This window comes from Pituophis catenifer, unplaced genomic scaffold (genome assembly GCF_029215685.1).
Source record: "Pituophis catenifer annectens isolate HBS135680 unplaced genomic scaffold, rPitCat1.0.hap2 SCAF_8, whole genome shotgun sequence".
Taxonomy (NCBI): Eukaryota; Metazoa; Chordata; class Lepidosauria; order Squamata; family Colubridae; genus Pituophis; species Pituophis catenifer.
In genome coordinates this window covers 71182024-71204930 of record NW_027256888.1, presented here as the reverse complement: position 1 = coordinate 71204930, position 22907 = coordinate 71182024, and the positions used below count along the sequence as shown (strand labels likewise).

General features: G+C 42.6%; 1 protein-coding gene across 1 annotated transcript in view; it reads left to right on the top strand.

The window, feature by feature from the left end:
- The first annotated feature begins 10892 nt into the window (after window positions 1-10892).
- ARHGAP24 (Rho GTPase activating protein 24) overlaps window positions 10893-22907 on the top strand; it is a 51684-nt gene continuing 39669 nt past the window's right edge. The window contains exon 1 of the mRNA XM_070949166.1: window positions 10893-13656. Coding sequence (XP_070805267.1) covers window positions 13542-13656 — 115 coding nt within the window. The 5' untranslated portion in view covers window positions 10893-13541. The remainder of the gene's footprint in view (window positions 13657-22907) is intronic.

The following is a 22907-nucleotide window of genomic DNA, read 5'->3' as shown; positions in this document are numbered from 1 at the left end:
AGGAGGTGAGAAATAATCATTCATTCTGCCTGTAGTTCATTCTTTTTAAACCACTTCTTAGAAAAGGCTGGTAATGAAAATGAAACATAAAAGGAAATAGACGTAGCTCAGGGTCGAACTCTGGAGCTCTTGCTGTTCTCTGAGCTTGGCTGTTTGTTTTTTTTACAGATGTTTCATTACCAAACTGGGAAAAATCATCAGCGCTAGACTCACTGATGACGTTGCCTAATTTGGTAATGAAACACCTGCACCAGGAGCTCTGGCGGCTCAGCAGACTAATTAACATCCACTTACATCTGCTGCCTGCAATTACTGCAAATTCAAATCTCTCCAAGGCTCAAGGTTGACTCAGCCTTCCATCCTTTCTAAGGTGGGTAAAATGAGGACCCGGTTTGTGGGGGCAATAAGCTGACTTTGTATAAAATATACAAAAAGTATGAAGGCTATTGCTTAATGCATTGTAAGCCGCCCTGAGTCTCCGAAGAAGGGCGGCATATAAATCAAATTAAAAAAAAACAACAACACTAAGCTCAGAGAGTACAAGGACCCCATAAAATGAAATGAAATGAGAATTCTAGTATGGATAAAAAAAATATATAGATATATTGGCTTTATTTCATGTGTACTGGTAATCAAGAATAATATAGTCAATAAACTATTTCACTGGTCATCTTATTCTTTCCTTGACTTTAATAACCTTCAATATTAGTAGTGTGTGTATGATTATGTGTGCACATGAGTATGTCTACGCATACATATACACTCAATATTGTACATGGGTCATTTGGGTGGACTTGCACGGTCAGTATATTGTTCTGAAAATAGCATTTCTCTTCAGAAAACTCCATCAACGAGCAAAGTTGTATTTTCATAAATAAGGGTGGTCAAACATATGAAGAACGGCTGCAGGATTTGGGTTTGGCTTGTCTAAAGAAAAGAAGAATTAGGAGCGACATGATAGCAGTCTTCCAGTATTTGAGTGGCTGCCACAAAGAAGAGGGGGTCAAATTATTCTCCAAAGCACCAGAGGGCAGGACAAGGAACAATGGTTGGAAACTAATCAAAGAGAGAAGCAACCTGGAATTAAGGAAAAAATCCTGACAGTAAAAACTATCAACCAATGGAACAGCTGGCCTTCAGAAGTTGTGAGTGCTCCAACACTAGAGGCTTTTAAGAAGAGACTAGACAGCTATTTATCTAATACTTATTATTAAAGAGTATAGGTTCTCCTACTTGAGCAAGGGGCTGGACTAGAAAACTAGAAAACCTCCAAGGTCCTTTCCAGCTCTGTGCTGTTCTGTTCTGTTCTGTACGGTACTGTGCTATGCTATGCTATGCTATGCTATGCTATGCTATGCTATGCTATCCTATCCTATCCTATCCTATCCTATCCTATCCTATCCTATCCTATCCTATCCTATACTATACTATACTATACTATACTATACTATACTATACTATACTATACTATACTATACTATACTATACTTATTCTAGAAGAACAGTTGTCATAGAAGCTCAATACTAGGCATTAGTGAGACTGTAATGATGAACCAAATATCAGTGTTCAAATTTCCCCCAGGATTTCTCCATTTTCTTTATCCTCTGACTCTAGTGTCCACCTTTAAAGTTTCCGGGTCATAAAACCAACAAAAGCAATTTCCATTATCCCAGTGAAAACATATTCTGAATAATTCAAAAGTATCATTCCTAACTATGAATCCCCTTAATTAATTATTAACCTTCCAAAGCACTTTTTGCTGCGTGGTACAAAAAGATCAAATATTTTTAAAACTTTTAAAATCAAATTTACACCATAAGGAGATATAAATTCACTAGTGATTACAGTTCCCCTTTTGACTGAGTCCTGGTGGCGCAGTGGCTAGAGTGCAGTATTGCAGGCAAACTCTGGCCCACAGTCTGGAGTTTGATCCGGATGGGCTGAAGGTTGACTCAGCCTTCCATCCTTCTGAAGTCAATGAAATGAGGGCCCAGATTGTTGGGGGAAATATGCTGACGTTGTAAACCGCTCACAGAGTGCTATCAAGCACTGTGAAGTAGTATGTAAGTCTAAGTGCTTATTGCTACTACTTTTTCAGTCCAATATGCAAAAAATAATTAGAAAAATAATCCAAAAAAAGTGCCCAAAATAATTTAATCTTACTTAACTTGGTCGATCTTAGTGTCCAGAAAGACTACTCTGCCAGTGTGAACAATGTAGTCCTGACTTTCAGCCACTCATCACCAATCATAAAAACAACAGTTTCCGTGATCCACTCCACAATTTTCAATTATACCTGTTTTGTTCTGGATAAATTACACCGGCTTGGATCCAACATCCAGTGACTAGTCCTCTCCCAAAATTATTTGTTCCTTATGACTATCATTAAGTGTTGTGCCTTATGATTCTTGATGAATGTATCTTTTCTTTTATGTACACTAAGAGCGTAGGCACCGAAGACAAATTCCTTGTGTGTCCAATCACACTTGGCCAATAAAGAATGCTATTCTATTCTAAAAGCTGTCATGTAACTAGTGAAAGCCAGCAAGGCATCTACTCATCACATCACTTACAGAAGTCAGCAAAAGTCAGTGGGATCAAAATTATTTCAATACATTGCTTGCAAATATAGAGGGATGCGGTGGCTCAGTGGCTTAGACTCTGAGCTTGTCGATCGAAAGGTCGGCAGTTCAGCGGTTCGAATCCCTAGTGCCGCATAACGGGATGAGTTCCCATTACTTGTCCCAGCTTCTGCCAACCTAGCAGTTTGAAAGCACGTAAAAAATGCAAGTAGAAAAATAGGGACCACCTTTGGTGGGAAGGTAACAGCGTTCCGTGCACCTTTGGCGTTTAGTCATGCCGGCCACATGACCACGGAGACGTCTTCAGAGAGTGCTCACTCTTTGGCTTTGAAACAGAGATGAGCACCACCCCCTAGAGTCGGGAACGACTAGCACATATGTGCAAGGGGAACCTTTACCTTTACTTTTGCAAATGTAGACTGCTGATGAAACAGGGAATAGAAATAACTTTTAAGGGAGAGTCATAATATAGGCAACAGTCAGATAAAAGAAATCTGAGCCTGGGCCAGAAATATAATTTGAATAAGCATCTCAGATATGACCTTCCCTAATTCTCATAAAGATAAAGGGAAGGAGGGGGAAAGCATATATTCAGACTTGCAAGATTCTCTAAACTTAAAATAAAAATTGTATTAACATTCATAACTCTGACATCCTAATCTGATGTACTTTGAAAAGCTGACCGTTTCATACAGTTGGTCAGAGGGCCGACAAAAATGGAAATGAAATCAGAGACGGACTAATCATCAGGTCTAAAATACCTGTTATCAGGGATTAACGTCATGAATAACAGAATAATAGAGTTGGAAGGGACCTTGGAGGTCTTCTAGTCCAACCCCCTGCTCAGACAACCAAATGGATGTCCAATCTACAATCTACATGGGATTCTAACGATTGGCTTGGATCTACTGAATCGGAAAAAAGAATCCACTTTCCATTGGAGACTCCAGCATAAACTACCAATCAAAACTTACCTTTCATTTTTCATTTTTCATTTTATTAGATTTATATACCGCCCTACTCCCGAAGGACTCAGGGCGGTGAACAGCCAGAAAGATAAAACACACAAACTACAAAATTTAAAAAACAATATAAAAACCCATTAAATAATTTGGCCCAAAACAATTTAAAACACCCCTAATGTTTTAAAACCATTTTTAAAAGTTACAATTAAAAGGGAAGTTAGGCCAGGCCAGCCTGTTGAAATAAATAGGTGTTGAGGGCACGGCGGAAGGTGCGTAAATCCGGGATCCTCCGTATCTCCGGGGGGAGCTCATTCCAGTTAACAGGTGCCCCCAGAGAGAAGGCTCTCCCCCTGGGGGCCGCCAGTCGACACTGTTTGGCTGACGGCACTCTGAGGAGCCCCTCTCTATGTGCACGTACTGGCCGGTGAGAGGCTACTGGTGGCAGAAGGCATAAGTACGTACCCTGGTCCTAAGCCATGGAGCGCTCTAAAGGTGGTAACCAAAACCTTGAAGCGCACCCGGAAGATATGATAACTTCAAGTTTATGATAACTTCAAAGGAAGTCTCTATTTTGGTCAGTAGCCATAATAGATATATATGGATGGATGGATGCCTGTTAGAAACTCTTCAGAAATATTGGCCTTTTCTTTTTGCGGCTGCGAACATCAAAAGAGTTTTACTTTTAAATATTTGTAAAGAAGCTAATTCATTGGAAAAGTAGTTTTGCTTGTCACTTAACAATATTAAACGTTGGTTGTAGCTCAGCAAGACTGAACAGTTTTTGTTCCTGTTTCGTCCCTGTTGAGTGTTGAAGGCAGAGGTGGCGGCTGCTGGCTTGGACTGGTTTCAGGTGAACTGGTAGTTCCGACCACCGGCTGGGCCCACATCAGCGCTATCCGTCCTATCCCGTCCTATATATCTCACTCTCTAGCTTGCTCGCCCCACCCACGCAGCCCAGCTGATTGCTGTGCCTCGCCCGTTCTACTCACCACAGCTGCCCGAGAAGGTGTGCTGGAAGCCGCGTGCATGAAATCCCCCTGTGTTTGAAGCCGCGTGGAAGGTGCGTGCGCTCACATTTTCGGTTCTGCACTAGGCGAACCGGTTGTTAAATTATTTGAAGTCCACTTCTGGTTGAAAGCCATTTCTTATGCTCTTTATGTGCTAGCATAAGTGGGAATAGAAATAGACATGCAATAGAAAGAGAAATGTTATTTCTACTTTCAAAATGCTTCAATTCAAGATTACCCCATTAAGATGTTTGCAGTGGTGAAATCCAAATTTTTTTACTATCAGTTCTATGGGTGTGGCTTGGTGGGCATGGCTTGGTGGGTGTGGCAGGGGAAGGATACTGCAAAATCTCCATTCCCTCCCCACTCCAGGGGAAGGATACTGCAAAATCTCCATTCCCACCTGACTCCAGGGGAAGGATACTGCAAAATCCCCATTCGCTCCCCACTCATAGGGGAAGGATATTGCAAAATCTCCATTCTATGGGCGTGGCTTGGTGGGCATGGCATGGCTTGGTGGGCGTGGCAGGGGAAGGATACTGCAAAATCCCCATTCCCACCCCACTCTGGGGCCAGCCAGAGGTGGTATTTGTTGGTTCTCTGAACAACTCAAAATTTCCGCTACCGGTTCTCCAGAACCTGTTAGAACCTGCTGGATTTCACCCCTGGATGTTTGGTATTAGATTCGGAAATTCCTGCAACATGTAAATTAAAAGGTAAAGACTTCTTTGATTTGCACTCAATTCTAAGTGACAGCATGAACATTTCCATGTAGATCTGTTGTAATATGATAGAAATGATTTGCCATTAACTTATTTCAGGATGCTTGTATTCAATATCCTAGTCCACAGTATATATAACCCATAAACTTCCCGAAAGTACCTTATTGAAGCAATTAACCAGATCTGATTCTGCTTAGATTTTTTTTTTTCTTCAAAATCCGCTACAGTCAGCTAGTTGCTGCCCCCTAGCTGAGCTTCGCATTAATTGTATTAACTGGTATTAAGTAGAGATTTGCAAATGTTCAGTAGGTGCTTTGCTTTGATCTGAGTGAAAGGATGTAGCTTGTCTTGTAAATGCTGGAGCAAATAACATGCTTTACATCACTTCATGCCAATGAGAAGGGCTTTTATGCCTGCGGGGAAGCCGTTCTTTTGAACTGAAGTGATAAATGAAGCAAATCGGCTGCATCTTAGTGGTTTTTTGGGGAAGGGAGAGCTTTTACTTCTGTGAAGAGAAGGGCTTCCGCTAGCCTGATCAAGTGTGATTCGTGGAGGTCTATTGCTACATCACTGGAATTCATTTCTGTAGGATGCCCAGGGCTAGTTACACAAGGCAGAGATGGATCTCAAAAGTACTTTAAGTAGGACACAGAATAAGGAACCGAAACTGTTACATTTTTACAACTTAATTAAGTTAACTTAATTAAATTACCTCTAACTCAAGTTTGTTGATAGAGTGTTCCATACAATTTATTTTATTTTATTTATTTCCCATACCCAATTTCAGATATGAAAGACTGGGAAGATTAATTGCTATTTCAGACTTGAACATTGGGCGCTATCTAACAAAACGAAATTCAGTGGTGAAAAAAGTAAGGTTCTGCATTTAGGCAAGAAAAACAAAATGCACAGGTACAGTATATGTGGTACCTTGCTCAATAGTAGTAACTGTGAGGGGGATCTTGGAGTCCTAGTGGACAACCATTTAAATATGAGCCAGCCTTGTGCAGCAGCTGCCAAAAAAAAAGCCAACACAGTTCTGGGCTGCATAAACAGAGGGATAGAATCGAGATCACGTGAAGTGTTGATACCACTTTATAATGCCTTGGTAAGGCCACACTTGCAATACTACTTTCAGCTTTGATCACCACGATATAAAAAAAGATGTGGAGACTCTAGAAAGTGTGCAGAGAAGAGCAAGAAAGAGGATTAGGGGACTGGAGGCTAAAACATATGAAGAACGGTTGCAGGAACTGGGTATGTCTGGTTTAATGAAAAGAAGGACTAGGAGAGACATGATAGCAGTGTTCCAATATCTCAGGGGCTGTCACAGAGAAGAGGGAGTCAAGCTATTCTCCAAAGCACCTGAGGGCAGGACAAGAAGCAATGGGTGGAAACTAATCGAGGAGAGAAGCATCTTAGAACTAAGGAGAAATTTCCTGACAGTTAGAACAATTAATAAGTGGAACAACTTGCCTCCAGACGTTGTGAATGTAAACACTGGAAGTGTTTAAGAAGATGTTGGATAACCATTTGTCTGAAGTGGTGTAGGGTTTCCTGTCTAAGCAGGGGGTTGGAGTAGAAGATCTCCAAGGTTCCTTCAAACTTTGTTATTCTAATTCTGCTGATTGATTGAAGGATGGCCTCATTCTGGTTACAAGTTCCATCTCTCTGTGCTCAGTCCTTCTGCTTGGTCAGTAGAGCTATGGAGGCCTCGTGTTTTGATTGCTGCTGCTTAATGCTAAGTCATTCTATAATAAGTCTATATATAAACAAGAAGCTAAGGCAGGGGCAGGGGTGTGTCATCCAGGAGTCTCTTACCATTTTAAGGGGCCCTGGTCCAAAAGTTACCCAGTGTAAGCCTTTGTTCCTTAACTTTGGTTCAGTGGGGATTATTGCTATTGTATTAGGTTCCCTTAATCCATCTGTGGGCTGGCAGTGGAATTTCAATCTACAGTAGTGGCCAAAATTGTAGAAACCTTTTGGGGAAAAATGTATTTTCTAAAACTAGCTGATAACTCCACTTTTTTTTTTTTTGAGTAGTACCATAAAATTATATATCAATGGAAAGATAATTTAATCAAGAATGCAATGCAATAACTTTTAGGAAGGATTGCTATTAGAATAGCAGTTACAGTATAAAGAAGAAAAGTGAAACACATAGAAAAAATGAGATATACAAACATTATCACCATGTCAGTTAATACTTAGTTGGATAAACTTTAGCATGACTTACGGCCTTATGACATCTTCCCATGGAATGAACCAAATCTTTTAATTCTGCAGCTGTTATTATGTGAAACCAAGATTGAATGATTGCTTCTATTTAACTGGGTTTTATTGTTGGGTCACTTCTGACTAACAAGTTTCTTTAGTCAGCTCCATAGATTTTCAATTGGGTTAAGGTCTGGGCTATTCCCAGGCCATTCCAGCAGTCGAATATGATTATCTTGAAACTCCCCCCCCCCAAAAAAGTGGTGTTATTAGCCATCAAACCTCAAAAATACACTTTCCCCAAAAGGTTTCCACAATTTTGGCCACTACTGTACCTTCTCTTGGAGGTAGATTGAAGTGGCTTGGGTGCTCATAGCCACCAAGACAGTCATGGGGCTATCTCAAGTCATCCAGAGCCTGGCATAAGGCAATGTTTTCACAGGTGATTGGGTTTTCTTTTTAGGGCAGTTGCAACATGATCTGGAATTGGGGGAGTTCTTTGTGAACCCCTGCCATTGTCACATAGCTCCCAAGTGACTATGAGATTCTCTGGTGCTTCCCTCCCATTCAGGAAGATGGAAGATGTTAGATTGATCCAACTCTGGCATCTGATGGACCCAGAAGGGTTCCAGAGGGAGCTAAAGGTTGTTCCTGGTTGCCACTTAAAATGAGAGGATGACTGTGGCCTTGGGTCAGATCATGCAATCTCTTCTTTCCCATGGATCCCATCTCTCACCATAATTTACAGAAGAGCTAAGGGGGATAAAACAGGAAACAGTAGAGTTTCTCCTCCTAGACATCAATGAAAGATTAACTTGACTGGACATCCATCTTGACTCTACTTGACTTCTCAGTGGTTTCTGATACCATCAACCATAGTTTTCTCCTGGACTAACTTTGGGGCATTGAGACTGAGTAACACTGTATTGCACCAGTTCACTTTCTCCAAGGCCAGTTCCAATTAGTGTAATTGGTGTAATTGGAAGCAAGAAGTGCAGCTCTTGGCACCTATCATGTGGAGAGCCAGGGGCTCAATACTCTCTCTTCTACTATTAAATAACTACATGAAGCTGCTGAATGAGATCATCTATCATCATGGAGAGAAGTAAGCTATAGATCTTCACACCAGATCAGCTAAGTGATGTGGCTGATGTCTTCTCTCGGTGCCTGGAAGCTGGTGGGGATCTGGATCAGGAAAAACAAGCTTTGATTGAACCCTGGAAAGATTGAACAGCTTTGACTGGGATTTTATATATTTGGGGTTTCTGTACTCTGGAGGGTCTCCGGAGCCCAGGGGTGGCCATTTTTGCCATCCCGGAGGCTTAAGGAAAGCCTCCGGAGCATGGGAAGGAAGAAAAATTATCGGAAGTACTGGATGCCTGGAAACGGGCCTCTGGAGGGCCTCTGGAGCCCAGGGGAGGCCATTTTCACCCTCACGGAGGTTCAAGAAAAGCCTCTGGAGCCTCGGGAGGGTGAAAAATGGACCTCCTGGAAGTCTGGAAACAGGCCCATTTCTGGCCTCTGAAGGGCCTCCGGAGCATGGGGGAGGCTATTTTCACCCTCTCAGAGGCTTGAGGAAAGCCTCCGGAGCCTAGGGAGGGTGAAAACACCTCTCCACTGTGGTGCAGGAAGCCAATTAGGCCACACCCCCATGGCCATGCCCACCCAGCAACCAGGGAGAGAACCGGTTGCTAAAATTTTTCAATCCCACCCCTGGCCCCAATCCTACTGACCTTCCAGAAGGTCCTCAAAACTTAGACATGCCATCAGTCTTGAGAAACCAAGAAATTGTGGCGTCTGTTCCATGACTGTACTGTCTTTAAGTTTAGACTGCAAACCCTTGTTAAATAATTCATTAACTTTAAAAAAATTAATTCTCAGGAGTCTTCTCCACCTTCAAAAGTGTCAATACTCACCCGATCTTGCTTCTTCAAAGTCCAATTTTTGCTTCCAAAGAGTGTCCGAGGTAATTCTGGGCTTTATGGGTATCGACACATCATAGCATTTGAACAGTGGTGGGATGTTGCCAGTTTAACAACCGGTCTGGTGATCACGCGCTTTGCGCACGCACACGCACTTTGCGCGCATGCACAGTTTTACAAATACTAACCTTCTAGGTTACCACTTGGGAGTAACACAACTGAGGCGCAGCAATCCGCTCTGCCGCGCCAATCAGTGAGAAGATAAAGGTAAGTAAAGCGCAGAGGCGGGGTGGGTGGGCTGACCTGATCGTCGGAGCAAACCGGTTCGCTCCCAGCTGATTGTCGGAGCTACCGAACCGTAGAATCCCACCCCTGCATTAAAATATCTTTTCCAAGTGGCTGTTTTACCAAGTGTTTGTCTGACTGTTGATGGTTGATTTAAAAAGACAGACGCTATCCACTACTTTGAAATCTTCATTGCCAATTCTAAGGCTATTTTTGCTACATGTTGACATTAGTTTGGTCTTATTTATGGTTTGGTCTTGGTCCCATTTTTTTTCATTGTACCCTTTGATTTTTAAATCAATCTGATTTTGCAGATCCTCTGAATTTTACGCTGCCGGGGTAGTCATCAGCATTATTCAGGTTATTGATATTTCTTCCTCCAGTTTTAAAACCACGGTCATTTTCTTCCATTCCTGTTTTCCCTAATATGTTGCTTGAATAAATAAGTGGAGTCCTTTTGTTAGCAACATAAAATGTGTGTTTGTGGAAGACCCATGGGTTATGATGGGTGGTTCCCGATACGCCCATGTTACACCTCTCCTGCGTGCCTTGCATTGGTTGCCGGTTGCCCTCTGGGTGAGATTCAAGGTGCTGGCGATGACCTATAAAGCCCTTCATGGCTTAGGCCCAGGATATTTGTCGGACCATCTGCAACCAGCAACAGCTCCCCATCGCCCGGTGTGTTCTCACAGGGAGGGCCTACTCAGGGTGCCGTCGGCTAGACAGTGTCGACTGGCAACCCCTAGAGGCAGAGCTTTCTCTGTGGGTGCTCCCACCCTCTGGAACCAACTTCCTCTGGGGCTCCGGTTGGCCCCTGACCTCCGCACCTTCCGCCGCAACTTAAAGACATGGTTATTCAACCTGGACTGGGGGGGGGGTGGTTAACATGTATTTTAACACATTTTATTGGATATTTTATTGTTGTGAGCCGCCCTGAGTCCTACGGAGATAGGGCGGCATATAAATAAAATAAAATAAAATAAAATAATAAAATAAAATAAAATAAAATAAAATAAAATAAAATAATAAAATAATAAAATAAAATAAAATAAAATAAAATAAAATATAAAATAAAATAAAAAAATAAAATAAAATAAAATAAAATAAAAATAATAAAATAAAATAAAATAAAACAAACAAACAAACAAACAAACAAACAAACAAACAAATAAATAAATAAATAATGTTCCTGAGTCTTCGGTATTAAAAAATGGAAAAAAACAGCATCCAGGCAGGGCCATGAAGCTGCAGATAATCCAGCCTTCTCTTTTGCTCTATGGATGCATCATATTTCGTGGAGATTGTGCACTGTTTTGCATGTGTGAGGTTGCAGTTTCAGTGTCGGATATTCCTAAAAAAGATATTCTAAATAGAAGGTGGAGGCAAAGATACTTCTTAGCCACAGGCCCTGGAAAGCTGCCATCATTCAGAGTTGGCAAGGCTGGGCTAGATGGCAAAATAATCTGCCTAGACAAAAGGCGGTTTCTGATATTATTTTAAATGCTCTTTTGTTTTCCTCATCTCGTTCCGCTTTTAAATTTCCATATATTTAAGCCTAGCCTTGCAACATTTCACCTACTAAGCAGAACTAAGTCATCTACGGCAGAGGTGGGTTTCAGCAGGTTCTGACCAGTTCTGGAGAACCGGTAGTAAATTTTGAGTAGTTTGGAGAACCGGTAGTAAAAATTCTGACTGGCCCTGCCCCCATCTATTCTTTGCCTTCCAAGTCCCAGCTGATAAGGGAGGAAATGGGGATTTTGCAGTAACCTCCCCCTGGAGTGGGGTGGGAATGGAGATTTACAGTATCCTTCCCCTGCTACACCCACCAAGCCACGCCCACCAAGCCACATCCACAGAACCGGTAGTAAAAATTTTTGAAACCCACCACTGATCTACAGTTGCCTTTCGGTTGCTTGCCAGCTCTGCCTTCCTATCGTTTTTGAAATTCTGCATAGGGATAGGAAAAAAAAAAAAAAGGAATGTATCAACCTTGTCCTGGATCAGTAGACATGACTAGCTGGAGAGCAGTGATGGGTTTCAAATTGTGCTGGCCTTTGATAAAAAAAAAAAAAATCTGGCTTGAAATGAAAGGAGCAAGAGAAGAAGGGGGAAAAAAAACCTGGAAGAAAAAAATCTGCTTTGCGTGTGCATTTCAAGACTTGCATCCATCATCCCATCTCGCTGGAATGAAAAGCATGTTTTCTGAACTGTTGAGAAAAAAAAATGCATCTGTGCCCTTTGGTGAAACCCTAATATTTGGGGTGACCTTCTGGCAAGCCTAGTGCAGAGGCAATTGCTCACAGAGCAGGAGCTCTGCAAATTATTAACTGGTTTATTAAACTGTGATGTTAACTTGTACCAGGGAAGGGGGTAGATTGGAAAAGAAACCCTCTGAAAAATAATTGTTTGTGGAGGGTGAGGACAAAGAAGATACCAAAAACAGGCTTAACAGCATTGGCAAGAATTCCAGTTCGCTCCCTGAATGTTTCCCGGTGAATTAAATTCTTTCCTAATTAGATTTAGAAGGTGACATTTTTTTGTTGCCGCTCTTGATAGGAGTAAAAACAAGCTTTGATTACACAGCATGAAAGTCGACATAGGGTGGAACTCAAGGGGACCCCCGGAGCAGGAAAGATTAATGGGACAGGCGAGTGAGGGAGGGGGAAGTGGGATGCCTCTGCCAGAAGCAAAGGGGCTCTTAAAACTGCCACACACACACACACACACACACACACACACACACACACACACACACGTGACATTTCTTTGAAGTCAAGTCAAAGTCAACATTTTTAGAAAATCAACATTGCTGAGGCTGCTCGGCTTCGCTTATGCCTGCTTTATATTGTTTTGCTCGCACCTGCCACACGCTTGCAGCAGGCTGGAGCAGAAAGCAAAAAAAAAAAAAAAACCCCAACAACAAACAGTGGTCGAAAACAGCAGCGCCAAGAGCAGCCGCAGCCGCAGCCTTTGAAACCTTTCCATTGAGACTAGTTGGACGGGGAAAAGCTTGGCAGTGACATCCCTTGGAAGAGGCGTGCGTGCTTCAGCCAATCCAGCGAGGAACTTGAAGGTAGTGTGCTGATGAACAGTGGATGCCTTTGCCACAAGAGCCGGGAGAGAGGAAGGCAAGAAATCATCCAGACTATCTGAAGGGAAAGCATTTTCTTGCATAATAATGAAGGTGTGTGTGTGGAAGAAGCAGCTTTTTGAAGAGCATCTCTAATGGACCAGTGGAGCCTCTGGGGAGATGCTGTCGTGATTTTTGTTCCCTCTTTACCGAGATAAAAAAGGAACCATCCCAAGAACCTCCGACGCAATTCTTTGGGGGGTCCTTTTTTGGTCATTGTTCTCATCTTCCATTTATGCATTGCTATTCGCTGACCTTTCGCACGGGAGTCTCTGCCACCACCACCCCTTTCCCAGTTGCTCCACCCTGTACAGTTCCAGCTGAGAAGAGGCACGGTTTCCACCACCACCCCCAAACCGTGCCACGGAGCACCCCTGTGGTACCTTCCACAAACAATGAGGGTTGAGATGCTTTCGTCAACGTGGTAGGACACTGCGACCATTCCACAGGAAATAAAACTAGAAGCTCGAAGCGAAGGAACGTAGGAAGGGTGAAACGAAACCCTCCGAAAACCACTGGCAAAGAAGGAAAGGGGCAAACCCCTTTTTCTTGAAAGTGTGCCACCTGAGGCGGAGAACATCAACAGTCTGAGATACTCAGGAGTGAAGATGAGAAGGCAAAACAGTAGTAAATAAGAATGATTGATGGCACCATGACATCACAAAGTAGTCTTCGCATCTGCTTTGGGGCTAGCAACTCTTTCTGAGGCCCGCATGATGCCTGAAGACAGGAATACGGGGGTCCGTGCCTCAGGTACCCTGGCATCGTCTCCTTTTGTTCCCAAAACTACTTACAGGAGGATTAAGCGATGTTTCAGCTTCCGAAAAGGTAGGTACACCCCCCTTTTTTTTCCTTTCCATAAGGGTTCGGGAATGTAAGGGAGCAGAAATGCCTTTTTAATAGAAATTCACAAACAAAGGAGGCGAAGCGATAAAAGATTTGCCAGATTTAAGTTGATTTCACCTCACGATGGAAGTTTATGTCGCCATTATTTTTCCTCCAGACCCAGAAGTGGAAGCAAACAGCGTCCAAAAGGTTTAGCGGGGTTTAAAAATCCCAGTGCATGGGAGCTATAAAAATCATTCAGGCATCAAGGACACCTGCTTCCATTGAAGCAGGGAAGAAATGGTCAGCGATATAGCTTAAAAAGCAGGGGGGGGGAGAGAGAACCATTTGTGTCTGAAAAGGATTGGTGAGCTGTGGAGGTTTGCAGTCCAGTCCGGTCCTTTCTGTTCACCTTTTGCTGTTGCGAGTTTGCTTGCATGCTTTCTGGAGCTCGTTTCTTTTTTCTTTTCTTTTTCCCTGCTACAAAAAAACCCAACAACCTGAAAACCCCTTTTCATTCTGATTGTCCCACCCCCTTTGCTTAATTATTACACTTCTAATCAATGCATCGGATTTTCCCTGGGCATGTGTGTGCATGCATGTGTGTCTAACACAGCCGCTGGTGGTGGAAGTGAAAAACGTGTTATTGAGGGGAAGGGCAAGCATTCGTGTTAGTTTTGGAAAACATAGAAAAGAATTCCCCAGAATTGATCCAGTTGGCTAACCCAACGGCACTCAGAAATAGGGCATAAGAGCAAGCACGTACTACTCTGCTAATTTCCTTAAGATCCAGTATTTTCAGACTGTTTAGTTTTAATTACATTCCCCTTACCTGTGACAGTTAATGCCTTCCCGTCTCTGGAGGCACTATGTTCTTTGGCACTAAGTCTTGAAATACAGGTATTAATATAAAAAGGGGCAGTGTGCTTTTTTGGAGGTTAGGAGGGGACCTAAGACACTAAATGTCTTTATTGTACAGATCTGAGATAAGACTTAAGAAATAAGATCCTGCCTTGGGTCAAAAGGAACCCCGTGATTCCTTTATTGTTAGTCTTCTGCTAGCGTCATTCAATTTATTTCCATTTGGGAAACTTGGGAGAAATGGAATAAATAATGGGCAGGAAGAGATTTTCAAAGTTTCACTCTATGTGTAATGACCAAGTAGGCAAGGGATTGTATCATGTGTATCATGTCATTTCCTAGATGTATTTAACATGCTGGGTAAAACATGAACATGTATGGGTTGGCAATAATGCAAGTCTTGAGATTATATACAATTGCAATGAACTCTTTACAGATTTTGTTGTTAAAATGTTTTTTTTAAAGTATAGCCATTTCTTTCTGTCACTTTCCAGAAATTTAATAAATGATCTCAACATTCCTGACATCCTTTTATACATTTCTAATTTTTTTAAAAAAATTTCTCTAGGCAAAATTCAGTGAGACTTCAAGGGATATATGAAACATGTGGGTAGTGAGTCTTTTACAAACCATTTGCTTTTGGGGGAATTTAAACTTTAGATTTTTCCTACAAAGGAGCCTCCAAATTCATCTCCAATGACATCTTGAAGCACGCTACAGAACTAGAAGATTCCATTGAGGGTAGATTTCTTCTGAGGATATTTTTCAATTGAATTCATTTCAGCATGTGGATAACATTGCTGGAGATATGCAGACCACTCCCTCAACTGTTTCCAACCCAGATAGTGAAAATCAGAGCAACAGGGCCAACTCAGCTCAGCTGTGATAAAATTTTAGCTCAAAACTGAACATCAGAGACCCTACTGAACCAAAAAAAAAAAAAAATGGCATTTCATCTGCCACATCTGACTAAATCAGAATTAAATATCTCATTTCTCAGCAAGCTTTGAAGCAAAGAGCAAGCACAGAATTTTAAGGATCCAAGCAATGAGCAAGGCCAAGAAATGACCATTCAGCCTTCCTGAATTCATATCCAGAACAGATACTATATCAAGAATCCTTCCTCATGCACTCTTGTTAAGATATAAGAAGAGGAGGTGGGATGGTATTCAGTATTCTAGATTTTTTATGAGAGAACTGATCAGAAGCTATTAAGACCAGAATGCAGAATTCTGCACCAGAATATATATAAATAAATAAAAACCTGGTGCTATCTAGAGCCTACTGCTGTCTGGCAACAGAGGGAGAACTAATAAAATCTATAAGGAGGATTTGTAGCAGGCTAATCATACTTTATCCAAAGAGTGACTGGTAGCCTGTTAGGTGAAGGACCCCCTAACATGAGAAATGGATCAAATTTCCATAGTGCCTTTAAAGGTAAAGGTAAAAGTTCCCCTCACACATATGTGCTAGTCGTTCCTGACTCTAGGGGGTGGTGCTCATCTCCATTTCAAAGCTGAAGAGCCAGGACTGTCCAAAGACATCTCCGTGGTCATGTGGCCGGCAGGACTAAACACCAAAGGTGCACGGAACGCTGTTACCTTCCCAGCAAAGATGGTCCCTATTTTTCTACTTGCATTTTTTACGTACTTTAGAACTGCTAGTTTGGCAGAAGCTGGGACAAGTAACGGGAACTCACCCCATTACACGGCACTAGGGATTCGAACCGCTGAACTGCCAACCTTTCGATCGACAAGCTTAGCGTCTTAGCCACTGAGCCACCGCGTCCCTTATTAAGTCTCATAAAATGGCTAAATCGTGAGACTTTTCTGCTTTCCCTGAAGTTTCATTGCACTTAAATCTCCCAGAATTTGGTGATCTCACAAGATCCATAACATTTAGATTTTTAAAAATATCTTTTTATTCACAGATGCCAGTTCAGGAGGTACTCAAGTTCTAGTATTTGTCTACTCTACATGGTGATCAGCAAATGCTTTCAGTGGCAGTCCACAGAATAAATAAAGAAAAGATTGGAAACTGTAAATATTAGCCCAGGTAGCATAGAATTGATTGAGACCACTTTACTTTTCTGACACCATTGGGATTTAAGCTTTGGGGAGGTTTGTTTAATTTATTTTCTAGTGAATATGATTGTCTGCTGGGCGAGAGAATCCAATATTTTGGAATGTGGTTTTGCTTCTTTGTTTTTATACCATCCCTCTACCAAAAAAAAAAAAAAAAAAGCTTTATAATTACTGCATATTCAAACAAATCAAAAAATAAAGTATTAAAAGCATAAAAATCTACCATTTAAGTCCTAAAATGAAAGCTAAACTGAAGAATTTTTTTAAAAATAGTTCAGTCTGAATGAGGTTTTGTTCTTAAAGGGTGACTATGCATGCGTGTTGAAATACTCACTATTCCAAATTTAATAGCAGATGCAAATCAAAAAGACTCATCAAATGTTATAGGGGGAAATATTCACTAAATACAGTGTGTGGAAATATTTACAGAAGTACAACATTAGTGATATTTTCAAAAAAAATACATGAGAAAGAATACAAAATTGCAAATGGTAAAATGCAGCAATGAGTTTAGTTTTTCATCCAAGACTTTTTTTTTTCTTATGAATTTACAGACTAATAGCTGAAACAAACTAAACGTCAGTAAAATTAGAATCCAAGGGAAACAGGACTGTGCAAATTCAATTTGTTAAATGCATTGCCCGAGAAGTGATCTTTGGCTCCTTTCTGCTTTAGAAAATAGCCAAGACACACCCCTTTTGCCTGGTGTTTAGAAGGCAGAGTTTATTTATTTTTAATAGACCTAATTTTTATATGTTCCTTATGTCTGTTTAATGGGATTGCACCATGGGTAGGTTCTACTTGCCTTTACTACCGGTTCGCAATGGGGCCGCGCGTGCCCAGTGGTGGGTTGCCCCCGGTTTGGACCGGTTCGCAAGAACTGGTAGTAAAACCAGTGGGAGGCTCCGCCCACTGACCCGGACGTCATCAAAGTTGATCTGCACATACGCGCACCGGCACAATGTGAACTGGTAGTACAGGTAAGTAGAACCCACCCCTGGCGCGCCTGATGATGTCGGGGTCGGTGAGCAGAGCCTCCCGCCGGTTTTACTACCGGTTCTTGCGAAATGATCCAAACCGAGGGTAACTCACCACTGGATTGCACATTCTATCCCTGTCTGATACCACTCTAATGGCAGAAAGTGAAGAGGAACTAAAGAGGCTTCTGATGCGGGTAAAGGAGGAGAGTGCAAATGTTGGCTTGAAACTCAACATTAGGAAAACTAAGATCATGGCTCCTGGCCCTCTGAATTCCTGGCAAATAGATGGGGAAGAAATGGAGATAGTGACAGATTTTATTTTCCTGGGCTCCAAGATCACCGCAGATGGGGACTACAGCCAAGAAATTAAAAGACGCTTTCTCCTGGAGAGGAAAGCTATGGCAAAGTTAGACAACATACTAAAAAGCAGAGACATCACCCTGCCAACAAAAGTGCGTATAGTCAAGGCTATGGTTTTCCCAGTTGCAATATATGGCTGTGAAAGTTGGACCATAAGGAAGGCTGAGCGTCAAAGAATTGAGGCCTTTGAACTCTGGTGCTGGAGAAGACTCCTGCAAGTCCCTTGGAGTGCAAGGCGATCAAACCGGTCAGTCCTAGAGGAGATCAACCCTGACTGCTCTTTAGAAGGCCAGATCCTGAAGATGAAACTCAAATACTTTGGCCACCTAATGAGAAGGAAGAACTCACTGGAGAAGAGCCTAATGCTGGGAACGACTGAGGACAAAAGAAGAAGGGGACGACAGAAAATGAGGTGGCTGGATGGAGTCACTGAAGCAGTCGGCGTGAGCTTAAATGGACTCCAGAGGATGGTAGAGGACAGGAAGGCCTGGAGGAAAGTTGTCCATGGGGTCACGATGGGTCGGACACGACTTCGCAACTAACAACAACAATCCCTTTCTGCCCATCTCACCTCATGTTGCCTTCAGCCACAATGGAGGCTATAAGCAGACCTGATGAAGGCCTTGGATTTATTTAAATGCAAACTAAATTTAAAGAAATCTGGGATCTTGTCTTGTTAGGATTTTTGCTCACACATAACGCATACAGGTAGTCCTCAACTTACAAACCTCATTTAGTGACCATTCAAGTTACAATAGCACTAAGAAAAGTGAGTTATGACCATTTTTCACACTTACGACCATTGTGGCATCCCCACAGTCATGTGATCAAAATTCGGACGCTTGACAACTGACTCATATTTATGACGGCTGCAGGATCCCGGGGTCATGTGATCCCCTTTTGCAGCCTTCTATCCAGCAAAGACAATGGGGAAGCCAGATTCACTTAACAACTGTGTCACTAACTGATTCACCACTGCAGATATTCACTTCACAACTATGGCATCCATCCTATGGAAGGTCATTAGATGGAGCAAAACTCACTTCACAAATGTTTTGCTGAGCAACAGAAATTCCAGGCTCAATTGCGGTCGTAAGTCGAAGAGTACCAGTGCTTGAACTCAGAGCAAAGGAAAGTGCAATTTTCCTTCAAACTTTCAAGGTGAAATGAATGGACATCCAGGAGAATATAGGACTGGCAAGATTGGTGAAGATATATGGAATGAGTTCAGCCTGCACAACCCCTTGTTTCACCCAGTTTGAAGCTCTCATAACTTTAGGTGATAAACCTGCAGGAATCTCTTCACCTTTACAATTCTGTGCAAATGCAATTCCAGCTGCGGTTATTACATGGATAATCAAGAAAATATTGGAATGTGCAGAAATGAATAGATTAACACTTGCAATTAAAAGGAAGGAAGAATCTGATTATTAGACTATTTGGGATTTGTTTTATCAATGGTTAGAAAATAAATATGAAAGTAATGTATAATAAAGTTAAATAAGTTAAGAAGAGAAATGTTATGATAATAGATATGTTAAGTATTAATATTAAAATAAGAGTAGATATAAATAATGAATATGGTGGTAAGCTTTAACTGTTATGAAACAAAAAATTTGTACCCAGATGACACACTGTTTAATGAATGATGGAATGTTTTGTATTAAAAGAAAATTAAAAATTAAAAAGAAAAACTTTAGGTCCGTGATGGCGAACCTATGGCACGGGTGCCACAGGTGGCATGCGGAGCCATATTGGTGGGCATGCAAGTGTTGCCCTAGCTCAGCTCCAGTGTGCATGCGCGCACCGGCCAACTGATTTTCAGGCCTTCTGGTCCCACCGGAAGTCGGTAAACTGGCTGTTTCCGGCCTCTGGAAGGCCTCTGGGGGGATGGGGAAGGCTGTTTTTGCCCTCCCCAGGCTCCAGAGGCTTTCTAGGAAAAATGGGCCTACTGGGCCCACCGGGCCATCGCGTGCCAAAAGCAGGTGGAAGGAAGTGTGTGTGGGGGTCACGTGCGCATGTGCGGGAGGGTGGGGCGCATTGAATTATGGATGTGGGCACCCGCACCCGCAACCCCCCATGCTCCCCCCGCTTTTGGCACGTGACGGCAAAAAGGTTAGCCATCACTGCTTTAGGTGATAAACCGAACAAGGGTTATTGAGAGTAGGGGGCAATTCAGGGGTTGTATTCACTTACTTTCCCTACCGATCGGCAAATGTGAGCGCACGAGCCACGTCCACGTATGCACCCAGCCTTCCGCGCATGTGCTTTGCTGGTGCACGCACCTTCCGCATATGCGCCTGGCCTCGTAAACATGCCTAAATAGGATGGTATAGAGCTGGGGTGGGTGGGTGGGGCCACCCGCGATTTCCGCTACCAGTTCGGTTGAACTGGTCTGAACTGGCTGAATACCACCTCTGGGACAATTGTAAATCTGAAGGAAATATATATTGCCTCTTTATGCCTGACATATGTGCTTCTGGGGGGTCCTTTGTGCTCTCTGGGCTTGCTTTTTTTTTCTTGCAGATGTTTCATTTCTCAAACTACCCTTAGCACTGATGATGTTACCTACTTTGGTAATGAAACGTCAGCAAGAAAACAACCAAGCTCAGAGAGCACCAAGGACTCCTCCTATCAACCCTGAAGCTACAAATATTCTCCTTTATTGATAAGGGCTTCTGAAATGGCAACATCTTCAAAAAGACTTGTTTTTTTTTTCCAGGCGTTCTTAATAATTGAACAGGTTCATAATGAGACAGGCTGTCCCCCATGAAGACAGGTCATAAGCTGCTCAGAGCTTTGAAGATTAAAATCAATGTTTCAAATTGATCTCAGAAAACAATTAGCAAGCAGCAGAACATTTGCACAAGCAGCTTTTTCAGCACTGATGTCACGTGGTGCCAATTCTGTGCACTAAGTGGTATCCTAGTTGCTGACTTCTACCAGTTTACCATCTGGGAAACTCCTGTTCAACAGCAGGTCTCCCGAATAAGACCGATCGTAGTACAACATTTTTTAAAAAGCTGAAAATTAATCTAGAAGTTTTGCTGGCAGACCAATCCAGAGCTGACAGATCTCTGTTTTCTTACATTTCTTAATGGGTTTACTCAGTCCTCTGAAAAGAGTATGTCAACAGTCTGTAGAAAATCAATAGTACAGCTTGAATGCTTGATAACCGTATGGCTCGTATGTCCATGAAATCCAACATGTTAGTGAACCAACGGTGAACTTACCTCGTCTGATTACATAACTAGATGCCTATCTTCATCTATGCAAAATCAGCTTCTTGGGTTCAGATTTCCCCAAAGTGTTCTCTGTTTTGAAACTTTTCATGCTTTTTTTAATAGCAGATTCCCAAAGCAAAATGGAAATATACTTAAGCTTACTCAATATGGAGACCTTGGAAACTAGGCAAGATTCAGTTTGACAGATGTATTCATAACAGAAAGCATACATTCAAATACTTCGGGGATAAAATTCCCCGTGTTCTCCTTTCTGTCTTTTTCTCCTGTTTGCCTTCCTCTTTCTCATGTTCTCCTGAAGTTTCTCCTCTTTTCCTTTCTTTGCTGGTACCGTGTTTCCCCGAAAATAAGACCCTGTCTTATATTTTTTTGAACCCTGAACTAAGCGCTTTGCCTTATTGCCATGTGCTCAAAAGCCCCATTGGGCTTATTATCAGGGGATGTCTTATTTTGGGAGAAACAGGGTACTTGGCAGTGCTTTCTTTCCTGGCCCAGTTTTGCCCAGTTTTGCAAAGTGTGTAGACAAAATGGTCTAGGTCATGGGTGTCAAACTCAAGGCGCACTGGCCAGATCCGGCCTGCGGGGTGCTTAGATCTGGCCTGCAGGATTGCCATGGAAACAGTGAAGGACCGGCCTGCGCTGCCTCTGCCAGCAAAAACAGAGCCTGGGCTCTATTTTCACTGTCAGATGGCTGCAGTTGGCTGTCCAGGCCGAAAACAGGGCCTGGGGAGCAGTGGCGGTATTCAACCAGTTCGGACCAGTTTGGGCAAACCGGTTGTGGCGACCTGCGGGTGGCCCCACCCACCCACCTATCCGCTTCGGCGCTATGGCATCCTATTTAACCACGTTTTTCTAAGCCATGCGCATGCATGCAAGTCATCGTGCATGCAAAGCGCTTGCACGGAAGGCCACGTGCATTTGCGGAAGGGGCACACGCTCACATTTTTGGTGCATGGTGAACCAGTGGTAAAATTATGTGAAACCCACCTCTGCTGGGGAGGCCGTGTGTGGCTCCCCCAGGTTCCGTTTTCACTGGCAAAGGGCTGCAGGAGGCCGTTGACATGATGTCAGCACTCCAACCTGCATTTACTTTAGTGCTGACATAAGAAGGAGAAGAGGGGGCAGCTGGCAAGAGGACGCTTGACTTCTCACCTACTTATTTTCCCTGAAGATAATATCCTCTAGGAAATGAGATGGGAGGGGGGACATTCCTGGGAGCTGAAATAGTAGATATGGGGAGAGTGATTTGGAACATGGCCAATGAGATGCAGAGAATTGGGGAACAGAAAGGGAAGGTTTGGGGTCAGGATGTCAGTGTTGGCTATGCCACGATCGGGGACAGATTGTCTTGCTTAATAAAATGAAAGATTTCGTCAAAGACTATTTGTTTGGAAATGCAATTTATTTTATTTGAAATGGCATCGAAACCTGACACATGAGAGACCCAATCTAGAACGAAGGAGAAATTCCCTAACAGTGAGAACAATTAATCGATGGAACGACTTGCCTCCAGAAGTTGTGGGTGCTGCATCGTTGGAGGTTTACCGAAGAGATTGGACAGCCATTTGCCCAAAATAGTATAGGGTCTCCTGCTTGAGCAGGTGGCTGAACTAGAAGACCTCCAAGGTCCCGTCCAACTCTGTTATTCTGTTTACATTTTTCAAGAGAAATTGAGTTGGATCCCCTCTTTCTAGCCTATCCTATCTTGCCTTTGGATTTCCTTGGAA